Source organism: Dreissena polymorpha, chromosome 10 (assembly GCF_020536995.1).
Source record: "Dreissena polymorpha isolate Duluth1 chromosome 10, UMN_Dpol_1.0, whole genome shotgun sequence".
Taxonomy (NCBI): domain Eukaryota; kingdom Metazoa; phylum Mollusca; class Bivalvia; order Myida; family Dreissenidae; genus Dreissena; species Dreissena polymorpha.
In genome coordinates, this window is record NC_068364.1 from 28,099,887 (window position 1) to 28,124,499 (window position 24,613).

The 24,613-nt window shown below is 35.8% G+C and overlaps 2 protein-coding genes across 2 annotated transcripts in view; one reads left to right on the top strand and one right to left on the bottom strand.

Moving 5' to 3' along the window:
* The window catches only part of LOC127847295 (uncharacterized), a 248,008-nt gene that overhangs the window by 141,027 nt on the left and 82,368 nt on the right, over positions 1 to 24,613 (bottom strand). Inside the window, exons 3-4 of the mRNA XM_052379131.1 lie at positions 23,411 to 24,030; positions 21,578 to 21,777 (exon numbers count right to left, since the gene is read on the bottom strand). Coding sequence (XP_052235091.1) covers positions 21,578 to 21,777; positions 23,411 to 24,030 — 820 coding nt within the window. The remainder of the gene's footprint in view (positions 1 to 21,577; positions 21,778 to 23,410; positions 24,031 to 24,613) is intronic.
* LOC127847285 (inversin-like) overlaps positions 1 to 24,613 on the top strand; it is a 178,446-nt gene that overhangs the window by 2,364 nt on the left and 151,469 nt on the right. The window lies entirely within an intron of this gene.

Here is a 24,613-nt window from a genome sequence, read left to right on the forward strand (position 1 = left end):
TTGTTCCAAGAGTTTGTATCACTCTTGTGGCTTGTGCTATTTCACATCACACTCGAGGCTCCGCCTCTCATGTGATACGTCATCACACAAGCCACTCGAGTGATACAAACTTTTGGAACAATTGACTAGCGTAATATTCGATATATATCAAACATTTGACCCACGAAATCTTATACTGACCTCTGCGATTTTCATGCACCGAGTCATTTGACTCCAAGTATTCAACATTTATTGAAAATAAATATAATTGTACATCTTATCTGTGACTCTGATGAATGTTGTATGCTTCAATATTAGATGAAAAAGAAGGCCTCTGTTCCATTTGAGCCTCATTCTGATAAAACGGGGCTTGATGCATGTGCGTTAAGTGTTGCACCAGTTCACACAGGCTAATAATCAGGGATAACTATTTTGCTTTCATGGATTTTTATGCCCCCGGATCGAAAGATCGGGGGTATATTGTTTTTGGCCTGTCTGTCATTGTACGTGTCCGTGTGTCCCAAAACTTTAACCAAAACTTAAACCTTCTTCATAACTTTTGCAATATTGAACCTAGCAACTTGATATTTTGAGTGGTGAAAGGTCAAGGTCATCCTTTAAGGTCAAAGTTCAAAAAAGTTAAATCAAAGCGGTGCATTAGGGGGCATTGTATGTCTGACAAACAAATCTCTTGTTTTATTTGAAGGAAGTATGTTACTAAAGAAAATTCAGTGTAAGCTGAAAATGCCATCCATGATAAGTCTGTGTAATTAAGCACTGTTTTCCCAGAACAAGACTTATTTTGATTGAAATTTATAACACATGTGGTATTGAAAATATGCCATATGGATAATATGACCTTGTGCATAACAGTTCCCTTTTGACAAAATAGCACCCTGCCCTTTTCATTTCCTAGCTGGAGCACTGGACATAACATCTTCTATCTGGCTCTAGCGTAGATTGTACCTTTCAATATACAATTAAAAAGAATGGCTCAGTTGCATTTTGTTTGTATTTTTTCAGAGGACAGCATTACACTGGGCTGCATCATATGGGAATTTAGAACACGTGAAAATGCTGATCAAGCAGGTTTGTGAAAAACACTAGGCAATCTACATGTATGTCAGCATGTGTTTAACCCTTTCCTGCTTAGAAGCAAAGTGAAATTTGATTTGTGCAACCAGCATAAAACCAGAACAGCCTGCGAGTAACTGGCAGTCTGTTCAGTTATAATGTTGTGTGTTGCTCATAAGTATCTTAAGAGCTGGAAATGAAAGCTTTGAAATGTAAATCTTGTCAGAAAGATCTTAAAGTAAATTGAACAGCACTCTGTGAAAAGGGAGTTTAATGCATGTGCGTAAAGTGTTGTCCCAGATTAGCTTGTGCAGTCAGCAATCTGTGACGACACTTTATGCACATGCATTAAACCCCTTTTTAACAGAGCACGGCCCATTTATATATTCTAAGGGACTACAATCTGTGACGACACTTTATGCACATACATTAAACCCCTTTTTAACAGAGCACGGCCCATTTATATATTCTAAGGGACTACAATCTGTGACGACACTTTATGCACATGCATTAAAACCCTTTTTGACAGAGCACGGCCCATTTATATATTCTAAGGGACTACAAATGCGTCAAAGTGCGTATCTGAATGGTAAAGGGTTTATAATTGTGTAGCCTATAGGATTGGTTTAATCTTGTACGGTTGATAATGTGAGAATATAAGGTAAAGTTAATTAAAAGAGGGTAGAATTTATACTTCATTTTGGCTTATCAGAAATAGGGCTGTCACGATTCACCGGTATATCGGTATATCGCGGTGCATGTAGTGAAAAAAAATGCACTGCGGTACTGTGTTGCCGCACCGTTTTTTTAAAATATTATTATATTAGCACAGATATAAATACATTACATAATTATTTTGATATAGATATCGTTTTGAAAAATGTAGAAGCGATTCAAAAGGGCTAAATAAATAATCCGTTAATATCCAGGTCAAGCAAGCGCTTCCACTTGTAGATGTTTAACTTTCACGTTTAAAATACGGCGATGTATGGGTCCGTACCTTTTTTGGAATTAGGGACAGATTTCCTTTGCAAATAAGTTCATTATTATCCAAAAGATGTTTATTCTATTTCTTATTTTCTTTCTTTAGTATATCGATCGTTCAAAGCATGGCACTTCCGAATCATGTTATCTTAAGATTCTGAATAAGTCGAGGAAGAGTCAGAACGCTACGGATTTTCAATACTGGGCCCGCTGACTCCGCATTTTGAACATGCCCTTGAAGCGTTCGATTTACACAGATCGTAGTCACAGCTATTGTAAACAACATGGCGGACATTTTAGAAAAAGACGCGAACAATAACAATGACTACTTCTATCAAGTTTATTACAGTTTATTTTACAGTTTCTAGTCATACTATGATACCAGTGTTTTCTGATTATTGAGTTTAATAAAGTTTGTAAAACTTGTTATTCTGCTGTTTTCTTCACAGATACATATTCTGTAAAATATCGCGGTACGTACCGCGATACAGTGTTGCCGTACCACGATATACCGCGGTACGCTCACGGCGTATCGTGACAGCCCTAATCAGAAAATATAGTTATTGAACATGAAAGATAAACAATAAACCCGAACAATGGTTTGTTGTATACGCAGTCATGTTCAGGGCACGTCCTATTTTAAATGAAAATTTTGATGAAAATACTTGGTTAAGCAATTTCATTCAAAGTACATGTACATGATGTTTAGGATATTTAGGATTTTGAACAGAGGGCAGGCTAATGTTTTTTGATAATCAATGTATGAATTATGTTCCTTCAATGTATGAATTATGTTTTTTCAACAATACTGTAGGAGTGTTATCCATTTGTAATAAAAGATCTGTAAAACACTCTTGATAATGTTGCAGAACTTAAGTTCTAACCATTTTTCCAATATGTATGTGTGGTCAAAAAATGTATACATTTGTAACAATTTTAATATTTTATACTCTGATAAAAGCTCAGCGTTTTCTCTTTTTCATCTCAGGACTCGAACATAGGCATTCCCGACATTGAGGGAAAAACGCCACTCCATTGGGCAGCAAGTAGTCGAGATGCGGAGGCTGTCAACTGCGTCAGGCTCATTTTGGTAACTGTTATTAATTTTGTATCTGTAGCTCATTTTTGTTACTGTGGCTTATTTTTGGTAACATTATCTCATTTTGGTAACTGTTTCTAATTTTTGGTTACTACGGCTCATTTTGTATCTTTGGCTCAAATAGGTAACTGTGGGTTATTTTGGTAAATGTGGCTAATTTTTGGTTACTGTTGCTTGTTTTGGTAACTGTGGCTCATTTTGGTAACTGGGTTATTTTGTTAACTGTTGCTCATTTTTGGTAACTGTGGCTAATTTTTTGTTACTGTAGTTCATTTTGGTATATGTGGCTCATTTTGGAACTGTGTGTTATTTCGGTAACTGTGGCTCATTTTTGTTATAGTGGCTCATTTTGGTATCTGTGCCTCATTTTGGAGCTGTGGCTCATTTTGGTAACTGTGGCTTATTTTGGTGACAGTAGCTCATTTTGGTAATTGTGGCTCATTTTTGTTACAGTGGTTCATTTTGGAAATTGTTGCTCATTTTTATGCCGCCCTTCAAAGAAGAGGGGTTACATTGTTGTGCTGGATGTCTGTCGGTCTGTCGGTCTGTCTGTCTGTCGTCGGTCTTTTCTATCGGTGTCTTCCAGTCAATAACTTGTCAACGAATTGAACGATTGGCTTGATACTTAAGGTAGCGCACCCATAATGATTTCCTGCGATTTTTTCTAAGATCGAAGAGCCTTTTTACCTGTGTACTTATGGATATCTACTTTAAGCACGCACGAATGTGAAGTTGTCGTGGCCGAGTGTTTAAGGCGATAGACTAGAAATCTTTTGAGATCTTTCCGCATAGGTTCAAATCCTTCCGACATTGCATACTTTTTGCGACGCGTTATATTTCTTTTATAACGTAATTTGATTTAAAATAGCATATAAGATATGTTTATTGTTAAATATGTTGCAATTTTTATGCGCATTCTTAAATTTTTAAAATTAAAACAACATTATGGCTAAATTGGGTGATTTATTGCTGAAAATACGAATCATGCATGTTGAATTTTTATTTTTATTTACAAAAGTAAACGGTAAATCTGTCTATTTCTTGGTATTTTTGCTGTATATAGTGTATCTATATAAAACTAAGTTCAAAATATTACTTAAATGATACTATTTTAAATTTAATGACACTTTGTTTTTAACCAACCCAATTTCTACCTGGCTGAAACCACTTACATTTCATGGCGCTCTTCCATAGATAACAAGTTATAAAAAATAATGTCTGTAAAAGAATACTTATTTCATCTAGATTAAACTTAAAACACCTTTACTGCATCTGTACACACCAACTGCATGCCCATGTTTGGAAATCTGGATGAATTATGGAACTTTCATATACCCCAGGGGTGCAAATAAAGTGGAAAAAGCCAAGCGTGGGGGTGGTTTTGAAAAAATCAGTATTTGTTTTTAAAAAGCATGGAAAGCCGACCTAAAAATGTGCATGTAGTTCAGTGAAACGATGCCGATTAAGAAAATAATACATTAGATTATATTAAAAAAGGTGCCCATTACGGGTGCGCTACCTTAACATGGCCTGAGACAGTAGATGACCCCTATTGAAATTGGGGTGACTAGTTCTCCGATTGCGGAGCTGTTGTTGGTAACTGTGGCTCATTTTGGTAACTGGGGCTCATTATGTTAACTGTCATTGAAAGTTGTTAAAAGATGTTATTTGTAAGTCAGAGGAAACAGTTTTTCTGCCTATTTACATGATGTAAAAATAAAAAATGGCATTATTTGGTTGGGTAATGTTTAGTCATTCAAACTTAAGTTACTCCAATTTGGTTTTTAATATGCAAATATGTTTGTGACACAAATTCAAAAGACTCAGACTTAGTTAAATTCCGAATAGGGTAAAATAAAATAAAAGTCATGATTTAAGGCTAAAGTCAACTTGTCATATAAATATATTCAAAAAAACAACACACATTTCTGTTATGAGTATTATCAAGTAGAATGGCTTTGAAATAAAACTACATGTATTAAGCACATTGTGTAAAGTTTCATCCCAGATTAGCGTGCTCAGTCTGCACAGGCTAATCAGGGACAACACTTTCTGCCTGGACTGGACTTAAAAAACACAAAATTCCATAAAATCAGAAAGTGTCGTCCCATGATAAGCCTGTGCGGACTGCACAGGCTATTCTGGGATGGCACTTTACCCACATGCATTAAGAACTTTTTTCTCAGAGTGACAATTTTGCATATTTATACAAATTCCTTCAATTTATTGAAGTTGTTTCTATTGAACGAGTTTTCCCAGATCAAATCTCATACTAGTTTTCTAATTCTTTATTTCGTAGGACACGACCCCGAGTGTTATAAACTGGCAGGATTATGAGGGAAGAACTGCCCTGCATTTAGTGGTTGCCGATGGTAACGAGGCCGTCGTAAAAGCACTGGTGAGTACAGTACCAACCTAAGCTTACAACATTTTAAACCTTGTTCTAGGAAAACTTGACTTAATACATCTGCCCAAACTGGGTCCAGCACAGGTACGACACTATCCGCCTAATCTGAAGCAACACATTACGCACATGCTTGAAGCCTAGTCTTCCCGGGACATGGCTCACTTGTTTTAAACATCTACCTGCATTAAGTGACCGAAGTACTGTCCACTTGTCCTGTTTTCAACATGTCTCAGCAATGTTAAACAACTCACTGTATTCAGCAACCAACAACAGCCATTGTTGACACCATGACCAATAAACAAAGACGTGTGTTTAAATGATAATTTTTGACTAGCTTAAACAGATGTCACTATGCCACAGATGCAACATTTTGAAAGGGTAAAAAAAAAACATGGCTTTATTGAATTTTTTTTTTATGATTGCTTCAAATTATGAGTTAATTTGTTACAGTCAGCTTGGTAATTGCAAATATAATACAATAATAATAATAAATGAAAATTAATGTGATATAATCACCATTGACAAATTATAAGCAACATCTATGCAATTTTAGAAAAATATTGATGTTATTTGGCAACTTTTTGAATATTTTTTTTGTGGGTTGATATAAAGATAAAAAACAACAGGTCATGTGATCAAATTATCCAATCAGAATAACATCTTTTCTTTTATACCTAATGATAAAATATGACATTTCTATAGTAAAATAAAAGCAGTGAAAATAAATACTGTGAAATCATTTATTTTCGCCAGCACGAAATTTCGTTATTTTTTTATAAAAATGTCGTTTTCGTCAGCACTTAAATTCGCCAATTCCTGACTTTGAAAAAAAAATGCTTCAGTCAATATCCGATTTGTTTGTCCGAAATATATCGCGGATGCGAAAAATCATAGTGGGGAAAGAGGGAGGAAACTCGAGAGTCACTTGCAGGAAGTGGGGCCTGTTGGTCACATGTCAATATACAATGTACTAGTCTTTTGTTATCAGTTGATCAGTAATTTGCCCCCATCAGTGTATCATTATTATGATAAGCGGATAAGTGGGACCGAATAACCGTTAACGAGTGTTTGAAACCCGGGTTTGAAACAGTGAAGCCAGTTGCCAATTGGTCTTATTCATTTATTATCATGGCCAAACTAATAACAATATTACCTTTATCGGCGCAAATTAGAGAAGGTGCGAAGATTATTGGTTAAAATTAGTGTTAGCAAACTATTTGGTCAGTTTTCAATAAAGTTTCAAGAGTTTTGAATCGTAAATATTTGATCACTTTAAGTACAATAATTTTCGGACAAACAGTGCATTATGGGACATAGGGCGGTTTCATAGGGCAAAGTTCAGATTTAATTGTAACAACCAATAGAAGAGTGAGTTTAAATTGGATTGAATGCAATAGGATACAAAGCAATGTTTTATTGCATCATACTCAGTCATTCGAAACACGTGCTTTCCGGGGATTTCCTGAAAATCGCGAAAAAATCAAAGTGAATTTCTGAAAACAAAATTCTCCTACGTTTGGATGGAACTTATCATCATGATGGCTAATTTCTCTTTACCTGTTACGTTTTCAATTGCTACAAGTAACAATTATTTGAAACATGTATCGTAAAACTTGTAAAAGATATCAATGATTAAAAAGATCGATAGCCCATAAACGAAGCACAAGCAATTTTTACACCTGTATTGTAGTTAAACGCAAACAACCAAACACAAATCAAAATGTTCTGTATTTATTTGTAATCAATGCGGAGAATGTGTATACGGTAAGAATATACATCATCATCTTTAAAATTTGTTTATTGTCTTTGATCCGGATCTAATCCGGTGTGTGGAGGCTGTATAATCTTCTGCAACAACACTGAAAAACACAATACAAACAATGGGTTGTTAACATTTAGCGCTTATCATAACAATTCTACCTAAACGAAGTCAACGCAGTTTATACAGCTGTACTGCTTTCGCGTTTAAGAGCAATGTCACGTGTCAGTTAAGTACACTGTGTAAACTACACCCATTTGTGTCAAAACCGGATTTATCTTGATAACGTATAGACGGAGTACATGTATATATGCGTGAATTACGTTGAATTTTAGTGCCTCATGCGTTTGGTAATTCAGTCTTAATTTGTTCAAATATGGGACATAATTGTTCGTTAGGATCTTGAATTCGTCAATCCGTCGACTGACGAAATATACGAAAATTAATGCCTGACGATATATAATGGTTTCACAGTACATTGTTCTTTTCACCAGTGAGAAGAATACATTTTCGGAACTCCCTTTTCTATTTTTAAATTATCATAAATAATTATGCATATTTTTTCTATGATCACGAGTGAATTAAAATCTACATTCCACCGAATCCAACATATTCTTTTTATTTTATGCTTTTTCACTGTTATTTAGATTTTAAAAGAGTTTAACTAGAGAATTTCGCTGGTATAATGACGTCATTTCGTCACACTAATAACGTCATTTTGTGATTTGAACTGTATTGAGGCACGCCACAGGAGAAGGAGTAACTTTTCAGCGAAAGGGAAACAGCTGTTATTTATTTTCATGAAAAAGGGGCATAAAAGAAACAGAAAATGTGTTCATGTTAGTGTAAGATCGGTTGTTATTTCACTCGTGATCATAGAAAAATAATATTTTGACTCGTTGCAGCGCCACTCGTGGAAATATATTTTTTGTATGATCACTCGTGAAATAACAAACGATCTTACACTAACATGAACAAATATCCTTTACTATTTTAATTGATGGGAATAGCTGTAGGACTTTTCTATCAAAAGGCAACTTTGTGATTACATCAATTGGTACACAAATTGCTTTCAGGTCGCTGTTGACAACTGCAATGTTTCTGCCCTGGACAACATGTTCAGGACCCCTCTACACTGGGCTGCTGTACTTGGTGAGTTACTGCCCCTTGTTTGTGTTCGGTGAATTTGTTTGGTTATAGTTTAAGATGGTGTCTATTTAAATGCTTGTTTTAAGGTTTATAATTGCGTTATGCATGTGATTTGCCTAGTCAAAGTCATAATACAGAATTTTCCTCCCATCAGACTTTAGCTCAATCACACCCCTGATAATGTGTGTAGTACTGCTAGGGTTTTCATGTGCATAAAGGATTCTTCCAGATTAGCATGTGCAGTCTGCAAAGGACAATACTTTTTTCACTTTAATTGTAATTTTTGTTTAAAGGAAGTCTCTTTTAAAGGAAAATCCAATTGAAAGTGAACTCCCAAATAAGCCTGGTTTTCGCACAGCAAATCTCATTTTCATTCTTTGCAATTAAAAACCCCAATAAGCCCCACAAAGAATAACAAACTAACACTGTTTGAGATTGTAAAACCAACTATTGTACCTCTTGCCTAGCTATGGGTAAATGGGGCTAAATGCATATGCGTTAAGTGTTGTTCCAGATTAGTCCGTGAAGACCCCACATGCTAATCAGGGACGAGACACTTTTTGCATTAACAGGATTTTTGCTAAGTTAATTCCATAACTGCATAGGTTAATCTGAGACATAGAGAATATTATGTGAGTGTCGGATAGAGATCAAGTTTATCATGCGAGGCTGAGAAAGATGTAGCGCGAGGCTTGCTGAGCGCTACAAAGTTTTGAGCCGAGCATGATAAACTTGATCTCTATCCGACACTCACATAATATTCTATTTATCCTATTATTTTGTGGTCGTTTATCGTTCAAAAAGAGTAAAAATACTTAAAATTCAAAGAAACAGCGATGGTTTCCCAAGTTATCTCCGAAGTGTTCACTTCAACGTCATCGTTTGCTATGACGTCACATTGAACCATATAGTGTTCTTTAAATAGAGATCGGAAAACCATGGTCTAAAAATATCGATAGTATAAAGCTTAAGTTTATACGATCGTTGTTATACTATCGATTTTCATCTGGTAATAGGATAAAATACTTTATGCACCTACATAAAGCCCAGTTGTCCTAGAGTTTTTTTACTTTCAAAATAGTCTTGAAATCCGTTATCAGGTCATTCAAAGATCGTATCACTGCTGCTGGACAACAAGGCGGAATTCTCGAGTTCAGACCAGAACGGGGCCACACCTTTACACTACGCAGCGCAAAACAACTTTGACGTGAGTGGGTCACTTATAAATCAGAGTTTTCTTTAAACATGAAGTTAATTTACAAATGGTGATACATAATTATTATTATGTATTTTTTATAAAAAATGTAAATCTGAATTAATGACACTGATGTTTTGAAATTACCCACTTGGCGAGTTGCTCTGGGAAAACTGGGCTTAATTCATATGTGTAAAGTTTTGTCCCAGATTAGCCTGTGCAGTGCACACAAGCTAGTCAGGGACAAATCATTCACATTTTATGTTTTCTTTTCGATTAAGGGAAGTCCCTTCTCAACTAAAATTCAGTGTATGTGGACAGTGTTGTCCCTGATAAGCCTGTGCAGACTGCACTGGCTAATCTGGGATAACACTTTACTCACATGCGTTTAACCCCGTTTTCGCAGAGCACAGCTCTATTATTGTGTGTTTTGTGAAATGAACTACTTTCCCATTTGTCAAGCAATAAAAATGTCCTCATTATTACATGTGTAAGTGCAGATGTGCAAGACACTTTGTTCTTCTCTAATGATCCATATATGCTTATTATATTCCCTTGAATGTGACTAACAGCTTTTATCCCATCATCAGACGTGCATTGTCGAAATAAACCACTGTGGAATAAATTTTCCTCTATTTCGACAGTGCTGAAATATAGCTGTCACGCGCGGCGGAGAATGGTCATATTACTCGGAATCAACTATAAAGTAATCATTTTTAGTAAAATCGAATCAGATTCAACAAAACAAACAATTTGATACCAAGATGTAATATATTTTTAACAAATAATGCAACTCAAAAAGTAAAAAAACATTATTTACAAATATTAAGTACGCGTACTCGTGACGTCATTTTTAACACCTCATACGACACAATGCATGTTCTTTCCCGGTCCTTTCACATTTAAGTTGCAGTTGTTAAGTGTGTTTTTTTCATTATTTCTTAAAAATCGGGGACGTAGAGGTATGATAAACAGAAAAACAGGTTAGTTACTGATCTTTTTGTAATGTATTAGGCTCGGCACGATTAAAATAATAAAAAAATGTTTGCTTAAAATAACTTTGGGGTTGTTCATGTAGTTCGATTTTCCTTTTCTATTTTTAAAGAAATAATTTACGACTAAGGAAATTGATGGGATAAATCGAATACTAGGTCGGTGCCGAATAAAGCAAAGTTGATTTTGCTCGGCACGAAAATCTGAACCACTCGCCAAGGCTCGTGGCTCATATCCCTGATAAACATGTGGGAACTCTTTAGTTAAGTGAGCAAGCGTATCCCATTCGTAGTTGAGTTAAAAACTTAAGTTAATTCAACAAGGGTATCCCATTCAGGGGACTGTGGAAGTGTTCATGTCTCTTCTGAACACAAATACTGTCTAGGTGGATAGTGTTGTCCCTAATTAGCCTGTGCAGACTGCACAGGCTAACCTTGGATGACACTTAATGCACATTCATTTAGCCCAGTTTACTCAATCAGGAGACCGTGGAAGTGTCCTGTCATGGGCAAAACCTTTAATCTAGCCTTAAATAGCGAATCGTTTGCTGTTATTTTAAGCACGACTATTATATATAAAATATATATAGTGGAGCTATCCTACTGAACCCGGCATCGGCGTTTCCGTTTCCATTAGCGTGCAAATGTTAAAGTTTTCGTACTACCCCAATTATTTTCATTGTCCCTTGACATATTGTTTTCATATTTTGCATACTTGTTTACCAACATGACCCCAACCTAAAAACAACAGCAGACAACTCTATCAAGCATTTTTTCATAATTATGGCCCCTTTTCCACTTAGAATATGCAGCAAATGTTAAAGTTTGCGTACTACCCCAAATATTTACAATGTCCCTTGACATATTGCTTTCATGTTTTGCATACTTGTTAACCATCATGACCCCAACCTATAAACAAGAGCAGACAACTGTATCAAACATCTTGACAGAATATTGCCCCTTTTATACTTAGAATATGCATATTATTGATAAATCTATGTTAAACTTTGCGTAATACCCCAAATATTTCCTATATCCTTTGATATATTGCTTTTATATTTTGCATACTTGTTTACCAACATGACCCCAACCTATAAACAAGAGCAGACCACTGTATCAAGCATTTTGACATAATTGTGGCCCCTTTTACACTTCGATAATTGAACATTTTGCTTAAATTGCCATAACTTCTTTATGTATGATCACATTTTATTATTACTTTGACAAAACAACACTTACCTGAATACCACAATGGATTTGACCCAAACAATACCCCATGCCCCTACCCAGATTCCCTGCCCCCTCAACCATCCCCCCAACCCCCCCCCATTTTTATGTCCCACACTATAGTAGTGGGGGACATATTGTTTTTGCCCTGTCTGTTGGTCTGTTGGTTGGTCTGTTGGTTGGTCTGTTGGTTGGTCTGTTGGTTGGTTGGTTTGCGCCAACTTTAACATTTGCAATAACTTTTGCAATATTGAAGATAGGAACTTGATATTTGGCATGCATATGTATCTCATGGAGTTGCACATTTTGAGTGGTAAAGGGTCAAGGTCAAGGTCATCCATCAAGGTCAAAGGTCAAATATATGGGTCAAAATCGCTCATTTAATGTACACTTTTGCAGTATTTCAATATTTAAGATAGCAACTTGATATTTGGCATGCATGTGTATCTCATGGAGCTGCACAATTTGAGTGGTGAAAGGTTAAGGTCAAGGTCATCCTTCAAGGTCAGATGTCAAATATATGTGGCCAAAATCGCTCATTTTATGAATACTTTTGCAATATTGAAGATAGCAACTTGATATTTGGCATGCATGTGTATCTCATGGAGCTGCACATTTTGGGTGTGAAAGGTCAAGGTCAAGGTCATCCTTCAAGGTCAGAGGTCAAATATATGTGGCCCAAATCGCTAATTTTATGAATACTTTTGCAATATTAGAGAAAGCAACTTGATATTTGGCATGCATGTGTATCTCATGGAGCTGCACATTTTTAGTGGTGAAAGGTCAAGGTCAAGGTCATCCTTCAAGGTCAAATATATGGGTCAAAATTGCTCATGTAATGTCACTTCTGCAATATTGAAGCTAGCAATTTTATATTTGAAATAAATGTGTTCCTCATGGAGCTGCACATTTTGAGTGGTGAAGGGTCAAGGTCAAGGTCATCCTACAAGGTCAAACGTCATATAGGGGGACATTGTGTTTCACAAACACATCTTGTTTTTTTAACATCTTATAAATTACCACAGCCCACATTAAACTCCCCTCTCAATCCCCTCCCTACCCCCCCCTCAACCTCCCCCCCCCATTTTTTTTTAACATCATCTAATAAATTACCCCACCCCGCATTATACCCCCCTCTCACCCCCCCTACCCCCCCACAATTTTTTTTCCCTTTTTTATTTTGAAAGATCGTCTAATAAATGACCACACCCCACATTATACCCCATTATACCCCCCCCCCCCAATCATTTTTTATATATTTTTATTTTTAAAGATCGTCTAATAAATTATTGAATATAAACAATTTCCCCATGATGGCTTACGTTATACTGTCAAGCACTCGAATAGTCGAGCGCGCTGTCCTATGACAGCTCTTGTTAAAAATACATTTTTTTGAGATCAGGAAAGATGCCGTTGTAAAGGTAAGATCATACATTATTTTATTTGCAGAAAAGTAGGAGCAAGAAGCCATGCTTGGAAACATCATTTTTGTACGCACATAAAAAACACATCAATTTAATCCAATTCAGGAGACGGTTGAAGTGTTTCTGTCTCGCGCCAATGTGACAGACGAAGCAGACGTGGAGGGCAGGACGGCGTTCATGTGGGCAGCGGGAAAGGGGGCGGACCAGGTGTTGGAGACCTTTCTCAAACACAACGTGGACATACAGCAGGTCGACAAGAACGGCGGCACAGGTATGCCCTGGACATTTCTCATGATGACCTTAAAATTTCATGTTTGTCCTTGAATGTTCACGTGTGGCGTGGACTGATCTATCTATAAGCCCAGAACAAAATAATAATCGCTCTGTGAAAACTGGACTTAATGCGTAAAGTTTCGTCCAAGATTATCTTGTGCTGACTGCATGGGGACGACACTTAAATGTTACATTGATATTTCACATGATGGCCTTGACAATTTGTAAAATCACTCATAAGGATTATAGACAGACATGTCAAATCTGACCACAGTATTGACAAATATAATTCTTATTTGAGTTGCAAACTTATTAATCAGAATGGTAGAAATTGACAAAAAAATCTTACTTAATCCCTTTTTTTAGCTCATCTATTTTTTGAAAAAAAATTATGAGCTATTGTCATCACCTTGGCGTCGGCATCGGCGTTGGCATCCGGTTAAGTTTTGCGTTTAGGTCCACTTTTCTCAGAAAGTATCAATGCTATTGCATTCAAACTTGGTACACTTACTTACTATCATGAGAGGACTGGGCAGGCAAAGTTAGATAACTCTGGCGTGCAATTTGACAGAATTAGTGCCCTTTTTATACTTAGAAAATTGAAAATTTTGGTTAAGTTTTGCGTTTAGGCCCACTTTTCTCAGAAAGTATCAATGCTATTGCATTCAAACTTGGTACACTTACTATCATGAGGGGACTGGGCAGGCAAAGTTAGATAACTCTTGCGTGCATTTTTACAGAATTATGTGCCCTTTTTATACTTAGAAAATTGAAAATATTTGGTTAAGTTTTGTGTTTAGGTCCATTTTATTCCGTAAGTATCAAAGCTATTGCTTTCATACTTGCAACACTTACTAACTATCATAAGGGGACCGTGCAGGCAAAGTAATGTAACTCTGACTGGCATTTTGACAGAATTATGGGCCCTTTTTATACTTAAAAAATTGAAAATTTGGTTAAGTTTTGTGTTTAGGTCCACTTTATTCCTACAGTATCAAAGCTATTGCTTTCATACTTGCAACACTTATTAACTATCATAAGGGGACTGTGCAGGCAAAGTTATGTAACTCTGACTGGCATTTTGACGAAATTATGGGCCCTTTATACTTAGAAAATTGAAAATTTTGTTAAGTTTTGTGTTTTGGTCAATTTTACCCCTAAAGTATCATAGATATTGCTTTCATACTTGGAACACTCGCAAACTATCATAAGGGTACAGTAAAAGGACAAGTTGCATAACTCTGGTTGTCATTTTTACGGAATTATGTCCCTTTTTTGACTTAGTAACTTTGAATATATGGTTAAATTTTGTGTTTCTATCCACTTTACTTCTTAACTATCAAGGCTATTGCTTTTAAACTTCAAATACTTTCATGCTATCATGAGGTTACTGAACCTGGCAAGTTGAATTTTACCTTGACCTTTGAATGACCTTGACTCTCAAGGTCAAATTATTAAATTTTGCTAAAATTGCCATAACTTCTTTATTTATGATTAGATTTGATTGATACTTTGACAAAACTACTCTTACCTGACATACCACAATAGACTCCACCCAAACCATCCCCGGTGCCCTCCCCCCCCGCCCCCCCGAATCCCCCTCCTTTTTTTTTTTTAAGATCATCTCACAAATGACCACCACACCCTCACACTATACCCCCCACCCACCCCCCCCCCCCCAAATTATTTTTTTTTGAAACGGTTAAAAACACAAATATTTATTTTTATTATTTTATGTTTTAAATACAGTCATCCTTCGCACCCAAGAATTCCAACCCCCCCCCTTCCCCCCACCCGAATCCCCCCCCCCTAATTTTTTTTTTTAAGATCATCTCACAAATGACCACCACACCCTCACACTATACCCCCCCCCCCCCAAATTTCTTTTTTTTTAACGGTTAAAAAACACAAATATTTATTTTTATTATTTTATGTTTGAAATACCGTCCAACCATCGCACCCAAGAATCCCCCCCCACCCCCCCACCCCCATGTTTTTTTTATGCCCCCCCCCCTTGAAGAAGAGGGGGTATATTGCTTTGCGCATGTCGGTCTGTCGGTCGGTCGGTCTGTCGGTCCGTCCACTAGGTGGTTGTCAAACGATAACTCAAGAACGCTCGGGCCTAGGATCTTGAAACTTCATAGGTACATTGATCATGACTCGCAGATGACCCCTAATGATTTTGAGGTCACTAGGTCAAAGGTCAAGGTCACGGTGACCAGAAATAGTAAAATGGTTTTTGAATGATAACTCAAGAACGCATACGCCTAGGATCATGAAACTTCATGGGTAGATTGATCATTACTTGCAGATGACCCCTATTGATTTTGAGGTCACTAGGTCAAAGGTCAAGGTCACGGTGACCCGAAATAGTAAAATGGTTTCCGGATGATAACTCAAGAACGCATACACCTAGGATCATGAAACTTCATAGGTAGATTGATCATAATTCGCAGATGACCCCTATTGATTTTGAGGTCACTAGGTCAAAGGTCAAGGTCATGGTGACCCGAAATAGTAAAATGGTTTACGGATGATAACTCAAGAACGCATACGCCTAGGATCATGAAACTTCATAGGTAGATTGATCATGACTTGCAGATGACCCCTATTGATTTTGAGGTCACAAGGTCAAAGGTCAAGGTCACGGTGACCCCAAATAGTAAAATGATTTTCGGATGATAACTCAAGAACGCTTTTGCCTAGGAACATGAAACTTCATAGGTACATTGATCGTGACCCGCAGATGACCCCTATTGATTTTCAGGTCACTAGGTCAAAGGTCAAGGTCACAGTGACAAAAATCGTATTCACACAATGGCTGCCACTACGACGGGCAGCCCATATGGGGGGCATGCATGTTTTACAAACAGCCCTTGTTTTTTTTTTTTGTTTTTTTTTTTTCGCATTTTTGGAAAATAATGTAATAAATGTCCACACCCCCACACTATACACCCCTCTTCACTCCACCCCTCCCTCCTTTGTGATTGAAAATGAGAGTCCCTTCACCTTTAAAAAGAAAATAGATGAGCGGTCTGCATCCGCAAGGCGGTGCTCTTGTTTACTTTAAACAACTATTTGTTGGTCTGATAGTTGGCTGTTTAGTGCTCTCATGGTCCAGGTTGTTGTTTTCCCCTGCCATCGGCGGAGGGATATTGTTTTGCCGTTGTCCGTCTGTCTATCCGTCCGTCTTTCCGTCCGTTGGGAGCCATATCTTGGAAGTGCTTTGACGGATTTCATTTGAAACTTGGTATGAGTATATATATGGATACTTGGATGATGCACGCCAAATGGCATTGTACACCATCTGATAATAACAGAGTTATGGCCCTTTGTACATGTATCTTTAAAAAATGCTATTTTGAGTGTCAAATATAACACTTTTGTGTCAAGAAGCATATTGGCGGGGGATATCAATTCAACGAATTGGCTTGTTGTTTTTGTACTTGGAGGGTGTAAAGCCTCACCTTTTTATTGGGGAAAAAAATAGCAGAATATCACGGATATGGGGTTGTATTTGAGCACCTTGTTGGCTGTTTGGGGGAAAATATCAACAACTATGAACAACATTCACACTTAAGTTTTATTGTTAAATGTACTAATTTTATTGTAATATTTATACATTTTAAAATCATCAATTTCACTAACATGCTATTACAGTACATAGTGACACACATTATACAGCAGAATATGAATATGAATCTGGTTATAATCAGATTAACTTACATATAAATGAAACCATGTTTGTCTTTACCCATTTACAATGATTATAATTTTTAGAGCTGCTACAATATATCAGTATATCAGTATATATTGCAATACGCAATCCGCATATTGTATTGCGATACGATCTGCTTTTACATGTCATACTGTTGAATTTAAGATGAAGCTTATGGAAATTGGAAAATAAAACACAATTAATTACATAATAAACAATGTATATTGATGTTATTATAAACAGAAGGAATAATGATAAAAAATTTTTTTACGTAACAGCATTCTGATAAGTTACACGACCGGCTTTTAAACATCCACAATTCTCATTTTAAATGTTTTTTCTTTGAGAAATTAACAAACACTCACTTTATCAGACATTCTTTCATTGTTTAAATTTATTATAAATATTGTTTGTATCTAAGAAGTATTCTCCATTGTTGACAGACACAAGCATTTTATTGACCCCTATTATTTATAATATGTCCGTCTCGAATTCGATATGATTTCTCATTGTTCAGAGATTTGATTTTTTTCTCAATTTTAAGCAATCTTGGAATAATGACCTATGAAATATGTATGCGTAGCAACGTAAAATCCTATATGTCTGACTACATTATTGAACCAAAAGTTAAGTCATTATGAGTGTTGATTTCATTAGATATTTACAAATGTTGGTGTTTTTAATTGCTAAATATTAGGGCAATTATGGGGGAAAATCCATGACAGAGGAGAGAAATACCTTTAGAGAATAAGGAATACACACTGCAGTTCTCAATGAAGGACAAAAATGATGAATGGAACATTATAACTTAAATGACAATGTTCACACAAAAAACAAAAACGGTCCTTTGATAATGGCTATGAATCGTTTGGTTAAACTGTATAGTTATGCCCCCCTTCGAAGAAGAGGGGGTATATTGCTTTGATCATGTCGGTCGGTCGGTCTGTTGGTCTGTTGGTCCGTCCACCAGGTGGTTGTCAGACGATAGCTCAAGAACGCTTGGTCCTAGGATCATGAAACTGCATAGGTACATTGATCATGACTCGCAGATGGCCCCTATTGATTTTGAGGTCACTAATTCAAAGGTCAAGGTCACGGTGACCCGAAATAGTAAAATGGTTTTTGAATGATAACTAAAGAACGCATACGCCTAGGATCATGAAACTTCACAGGTAGATTAATCATGACTCGCAGATAACCCCTATTGATTTTGAGGTCAGTAGGTCAAAGGTCAAGGTCAAGGTGACCCGAAATAGTAAAATGGTTTCCGGATGATAACTCAAGAATGCATACGCCTAGGATCATGAAACTTCATGGGTAGATTGATCATGACTCGCAGATGACCCCTATTGATTTTGAGGTCACTAGGTCAAAGGTCAAGGTCACGTGACCCGAAATAGTAAAATGGTTTGCGGATGATAACTCAAGAACGCATATGCCTAGGATCATGAAACTTCACAGGTAGATTGATCATGACTCGCAGATGACCCCTATTGATTTTGAGGTCAAAAGGTCAAAGGTCAAGGTCACGGTAACCCGAAATAGTAAAATGATTTTCGGATGATAACTCAAGAACGCTTTTGCCTAGGATCATGACACTTCATAGGTACATCGATCGTGACTCGCAGATGACCCCTATTGATTTTCAGGTCACTAGGTCAAAGGTCAAGGTCACAGTGACAAAAAACGTATTCACACAATGGCTGCCACTACAACGGACAGCCCATATGGGGGGCATGCATGTTTTACAAACAGCCCTTGTTTTGAAAAACTATCCCTAAAACTCTATTTATATTGCTATTCTTTTTGTCATTGCTAACAAATCAAGTACGCTGCATGGTTTATTCCATTATTTTACAAAAAGGGGGAGATCAGACGCACCTTTACAAAAAAGATATTGGAACTGATTAGAACATTGTCCTTAGGTATTCAATGTATGGAGAAGAACATATAGAAATATTGTTTAAATACTATGAGTATATTTTCCATAGCATGCAGATTTATAAAAAATAAAACACAGTTTCCCATTTTATTTTTCAAATAGGCAAAATTTAAAGAACTGTACTGTATATATAAAAGTATATGAAGTTAATGTTATGATAGCAAGTTAACAAATCAATATAAATTATAAACGTATAGATTGCAGTCATTTTCTTGTATTTAGTGATAAGTTTTCGTTATTTTACAGCGTTCTTTGCAAAACGCTGATAAATTTTCTACAGCACAGCAGAAATACCAAAACTGGGAACGAGCACAAGAACTCATATCATTTAATGACGTTGTGATACGCAAGTTGTAAATTTCTTGTTTGTCAAGAAAAAAGCCTTATATATTTACTAGAACATTAACATTTTATTATTACCATGTTTTTAAATTTAATTTGACTGCATTATCACAGATCTGTAATAGGTCTAGTTAAAAAATCCTGTAGAATCTATTATTTTTTATGAAGGATTTTCTCAAGGAATATTCTAACATGATCGTTTACTCTTTGAGCGGCCAGTATGGAATGTATGAGTAGATGAGTCACATCACGTGCAAAGTTTAGACTCTGCCCACTGGTTGGCAAAATATGGTGTTTTCATATAAGCACGTATAGAAAAAATTGACATTATCATAATTTATATACACAATTATTCAAGACATTTAGTATTAGTTTACTCATTGATGTCTGCATAAAGCGTTAGTGTACAAGAAAATGCACAAACGATAATAGTGTCATTACTAATTGCTTTAACTTAGTAAGAAACAGGTATAAAATACAATCGTCATTCTAGGTATTATTGTTGTTTTCAGTTGACTCATTTTAGCAATCAATTTTGTAGAAGAAAATCCCTCAGAAATCTAACTATTTTCAGAATAAATTAAAGTGAATGTACTTTAACAAATGAGATGAAAACAAACAACAAATATATATAGATGAATTCCAGGCACACACAATTTATCTAAATGGAATGGTATTTGTCTGGGAAAACTAGCACTGGTGACACAATTTTTGATTAATTGAATGTCTAACCTAAATGTCCTGCGTTCAGCGCATGATAATCATTGTATAGTCATAAATCTTTTTTAAAGAAGTTTCTTGTCAAGCAAATGGGATAATGTCAACAGAACTTTTAAACCCGCTGACTGCGCACTGACCTTGATAACCTGCAAGATGTAATGTATTGCATTTACAGAGATGCCACAATTGCAGCGGGAATGCTGGCGTTTGTCAAATAGGTAGTTCAATATGTTTGAATGTAAATTAGGAACAATAAGGAACAATAAGGAACAATGACCTGCAATAATATTTACCAGTGCACAGAATGCAATATAATACTAATTTTATATATGATGACACAGCCTGCACGTATAAACGCTCTGACAAATATAAAGGGTCGCCTTGGCGTAGTAAATGGTGTCTGCCTAGCAACCGGGAGTTCATGGGTTCGATCCCCATCCTAGGAGCGTTGTTAAGATCTTTTTAACACATACTAAGTACTGCTTCTAGGGCCATGAAACGGACTCAATAGCGTTTAAAATAAGCCTAAGGCTTTCTATGCGATCGAGCTAAAATAAATAGGTTTAAACTAAACTAAATATAAAGGGAAACACACAAAAATAATTTATTTTGACTGTGTCAAACTGCTGTAGCTGCTTAACATATCTAAACTTTTATCAAATAATTTCACACTGTAAAATCGGGTTCTTTATAGCAAAATCCAGTATTGCTGCATTTTTCATATTGGTCATGCTGATTGAACATTTATACAATTAGGTCTACTTGCATAAAATATCAAAAATTCATTGGATATTAATTCAGATCGAAACCTTTGTTAGACAGCAATGCTGAAATGTAAATAAATATTACAAAAGAAATGTTTTTTCAGCGCAGGAAACAAAACCATTCACCTTGTTAAGTAAAAGAGAAATATAAAACAATTGTAATAGATGCAACAATATAATATATACTATAATAATTCTTATGATCCCAGAAAGTCTTTATATTCTTTCAACTAATGACATTATTTGTTTACAAAATAAATGCATCTGTACTAATACTACCATTGTTGTTGTATTATAACTCAAACTTATTTTAATGCACAACATAATTCCATGGCAATAAAAAATCTAAATCATCAATCAGGATACATGTAGAGTTATGCTATTGCACTTTGAACACCAGGATGTTGTTGGCATGAAGTCCCACAAGGATGGACGCAGTGTGTCTGTTGTAGCAGACTGAACATGGGGACGCCACTCCATCCTCCTCTGTAGCAAGAATAGCCAGCTTCTTTCTGCCCTCATCGTCCACCTGTATGATAGTGCTGGAACGGTGTCCACATACCAGCACCTGGCCTGCTGGTGTAATGTGTACAGCACATGGGTATTGTAGTGCAGGGTCAGTGAAGGTGGCCAGGACTGAACCATTCCTGGCCAGGGTGAGGACCTTGTTATGGGATTTGCTTGTTATGTACACCTTGTCCCCTGTGGGACTCACACCACACGAGAATACTGCAAAACAGAGTAACATCACGATATTGAAATATACATTTAGTAGATAATTATAAATCTTATTTAAACTGTATTAATAATGGTAAAGAACAGATACTATATAATAATACTTATTATTAAAGTTGTGTTCCAATGTTTTGTTTTCTCTGTATGTTGACTTGTTTATATTTGACTTGTGTTTGTGCTTTAAGATTTGAAGTCTTACACCAAAGCAGGGAAGGAAACAATACTTAATAATGTTTGTTAGTTGGTGTTACTACATGCAGTTATAATAAATTTACCAAACATGTACACATGATTAAACATTCATTGACACACATTGAAATATTTTACATGACTATCATACAAAATATTTACTATAGATATGGTTGTTATTGAAATTGAAATAAAATGTTTCATCAATAGTTGATAAAATTATAAGTAAATAGTAAAATACCTTTTATTGAAAATTTAAATTACAAAAACAACAATGAAAAGCTCAGGTTACAAATAGAAAAAAAGGAATGTGGTGTCTACTGTGAGACCAATATGATTCAACCGACATTTGTGTAGTTGCCGATCAATCACAAATTAAAATAGATTTTATTAATTAATTTTATCACAAACATCTCACAAAGTGTTATTGTATGATTAATGTTTTTTTTTTGTAATTTAATAATTTATTAGAAAAAAAGGTTACAAATAGTGAAAAGTAATGCAGAATCTACTATAAAATCAATATGATTAAACAGAAATAATTTTTTGTAGTTTCCGTTCAGTCACAAGATAAAATGTTTTACCAAGTTTTTATTCCCAAAGTCTTATAAAACAACACAGTTTGTATGATCCAACGAATAGCTCTGATTTTACTTATTCATGAAATTTAATAACATTAAAATAAATTTAATCCACATATATTTTTAGACATGGCATACAGGGAATGTCTAAATTAAAAAAATTAACTTTTCTTTGATACCTCATGATAAAATATGACATTTCTGCAGTGAAACAACAGCGGTGAAAATAAACAAATGGTTCTTTTCACCGGTGAAAAGAACACATTTTCGGAACTCCTCTTTCTATTTTTAGATTATTATAACTAAATTTAAGTATATTTTCTATGATCACGAGTGAATTAAAATCGAAATTCCACCGAATCCAACAAATTGTCTTCTTATTTTATTCTTTTCACCGTTTATTTACATTGTAAAAGAGTTTAACTGGAGAATTTCGGTGGTATAAGGACGTCATTTTGTCACACTAATGACGTCATTTTGTGTTTTGAAACGTAATGAGGCACGCCACGGAAGAAACTCCGAGAAAAGGTAACTTTTCAGCGAAAGGGAAACAGCTGTTAATTATTTTCTTAAAAAAGGGGCATTAAAGAAACAGAAAACTTGTTTATGTTAGTGTAAGATCGTTTGTTATTTCACTCGTGATCATAGAAATTAATATTTTCACTCGTGGCTGCCCCACTCGTGAAAATATATTTTGTATGATCACTTGTGAAATAACAAACGATATTACACTGACTTGAACAAATATCCTCTATGTATTCTTAACTGCAGCTGAATTAATACATTGATGGTACATTATAACCTATTTGTTTGGCGTATTCCTAATCATATCCATATTAATCCACTCTGAGTCTTACCTGTCAAAGAGCCTGATTTATCCTCATACATCTTGCTGACTTGTTTCCCACTCAGCGTGTACTTGTAGAGTGCTGTCTCATCAGTAATATACAACTCTTCCTGGTGGCAGGCATTACCTAAACATGCATGTTGTAACTGAAGCTTCCTTCCTGTCACCAGCTTCCTGTTGTTGACTGTGATGAACTGGACCTTATTACTTGCCAAAGTCACAGCCACTTCAGTGGGTGTGATCTGACACATATCATTTGGCAAGGTTGTCACGCTACAGTGACTCACCACCTGGTGCTGCTGGTCAAGCAGCTTGATTGTGTTATTACCACAGTCTGCTACCAGGACCTGTCCTTCTGGGAGGACACAGATGGCACATATAGTGCATTCCTTTGAATCTCTTGATATTTTTACATTATGTACAGACTTCCCCTGCACAGTGAACACCTTATTTGGATTCTCATGTACCATCAATGTATGGGTACTGTGTTCAATCTTTCCAAGACCTGAAAGTGTGGACAAGTACTGTATAATTTCATGGTTAGGTTGGAATGTTACTGAAACATTCTTCCCAAGAGAGTTCTTATTTAGAAAGGTTTCACAGTGCTTAATTTTGTCCTTGCATTTCCTGGTGGCTATAAAGGATAGTTCCAGCTTGCTTTTATCACTTATGTCCTGAATGGCATCTCGAAGTTGTTTCAATTCATCCTGAAGACTGATACATTTGTCAACATCATCTTTGCAAGAAGCTTGCAGTTTTGTCAGTGTGTCTTTCATTTCATTCAGTGTCTTCTGTTCAATCGTGTCTAAAGCTGCATTTATTTTTCGCCGAGTTTCATGTATCTTTTGTAACTGCTCATCAAATGAATTTTGCATATACTGGAGGCTAGCCTCTTGGCTGCCTTGAAGTTTCCTCATTTCTTCCAGAATTGTTTGGATAGAAACTGACAGTTTTTTAAGGTCTGTGGACTGGATTTTTACTATGTCTGATATAAGAGTTACCTTTGGGCAGTGTCTGAAAGTAAAGGGGGAAAACACTTTAAATTATATAAAATACTAAAACACCTATTCTTTGAAAGCTTTTATCAAAGGAAAAATAAAGTAGAATAAAAAATATTCATTTATATAAATCTTAAGCATAAGTATTCATTTCATCAGACAGTTTACCGGATATAAAACACATGACTCAATTACAAAGCCTAAAATTGCATTCC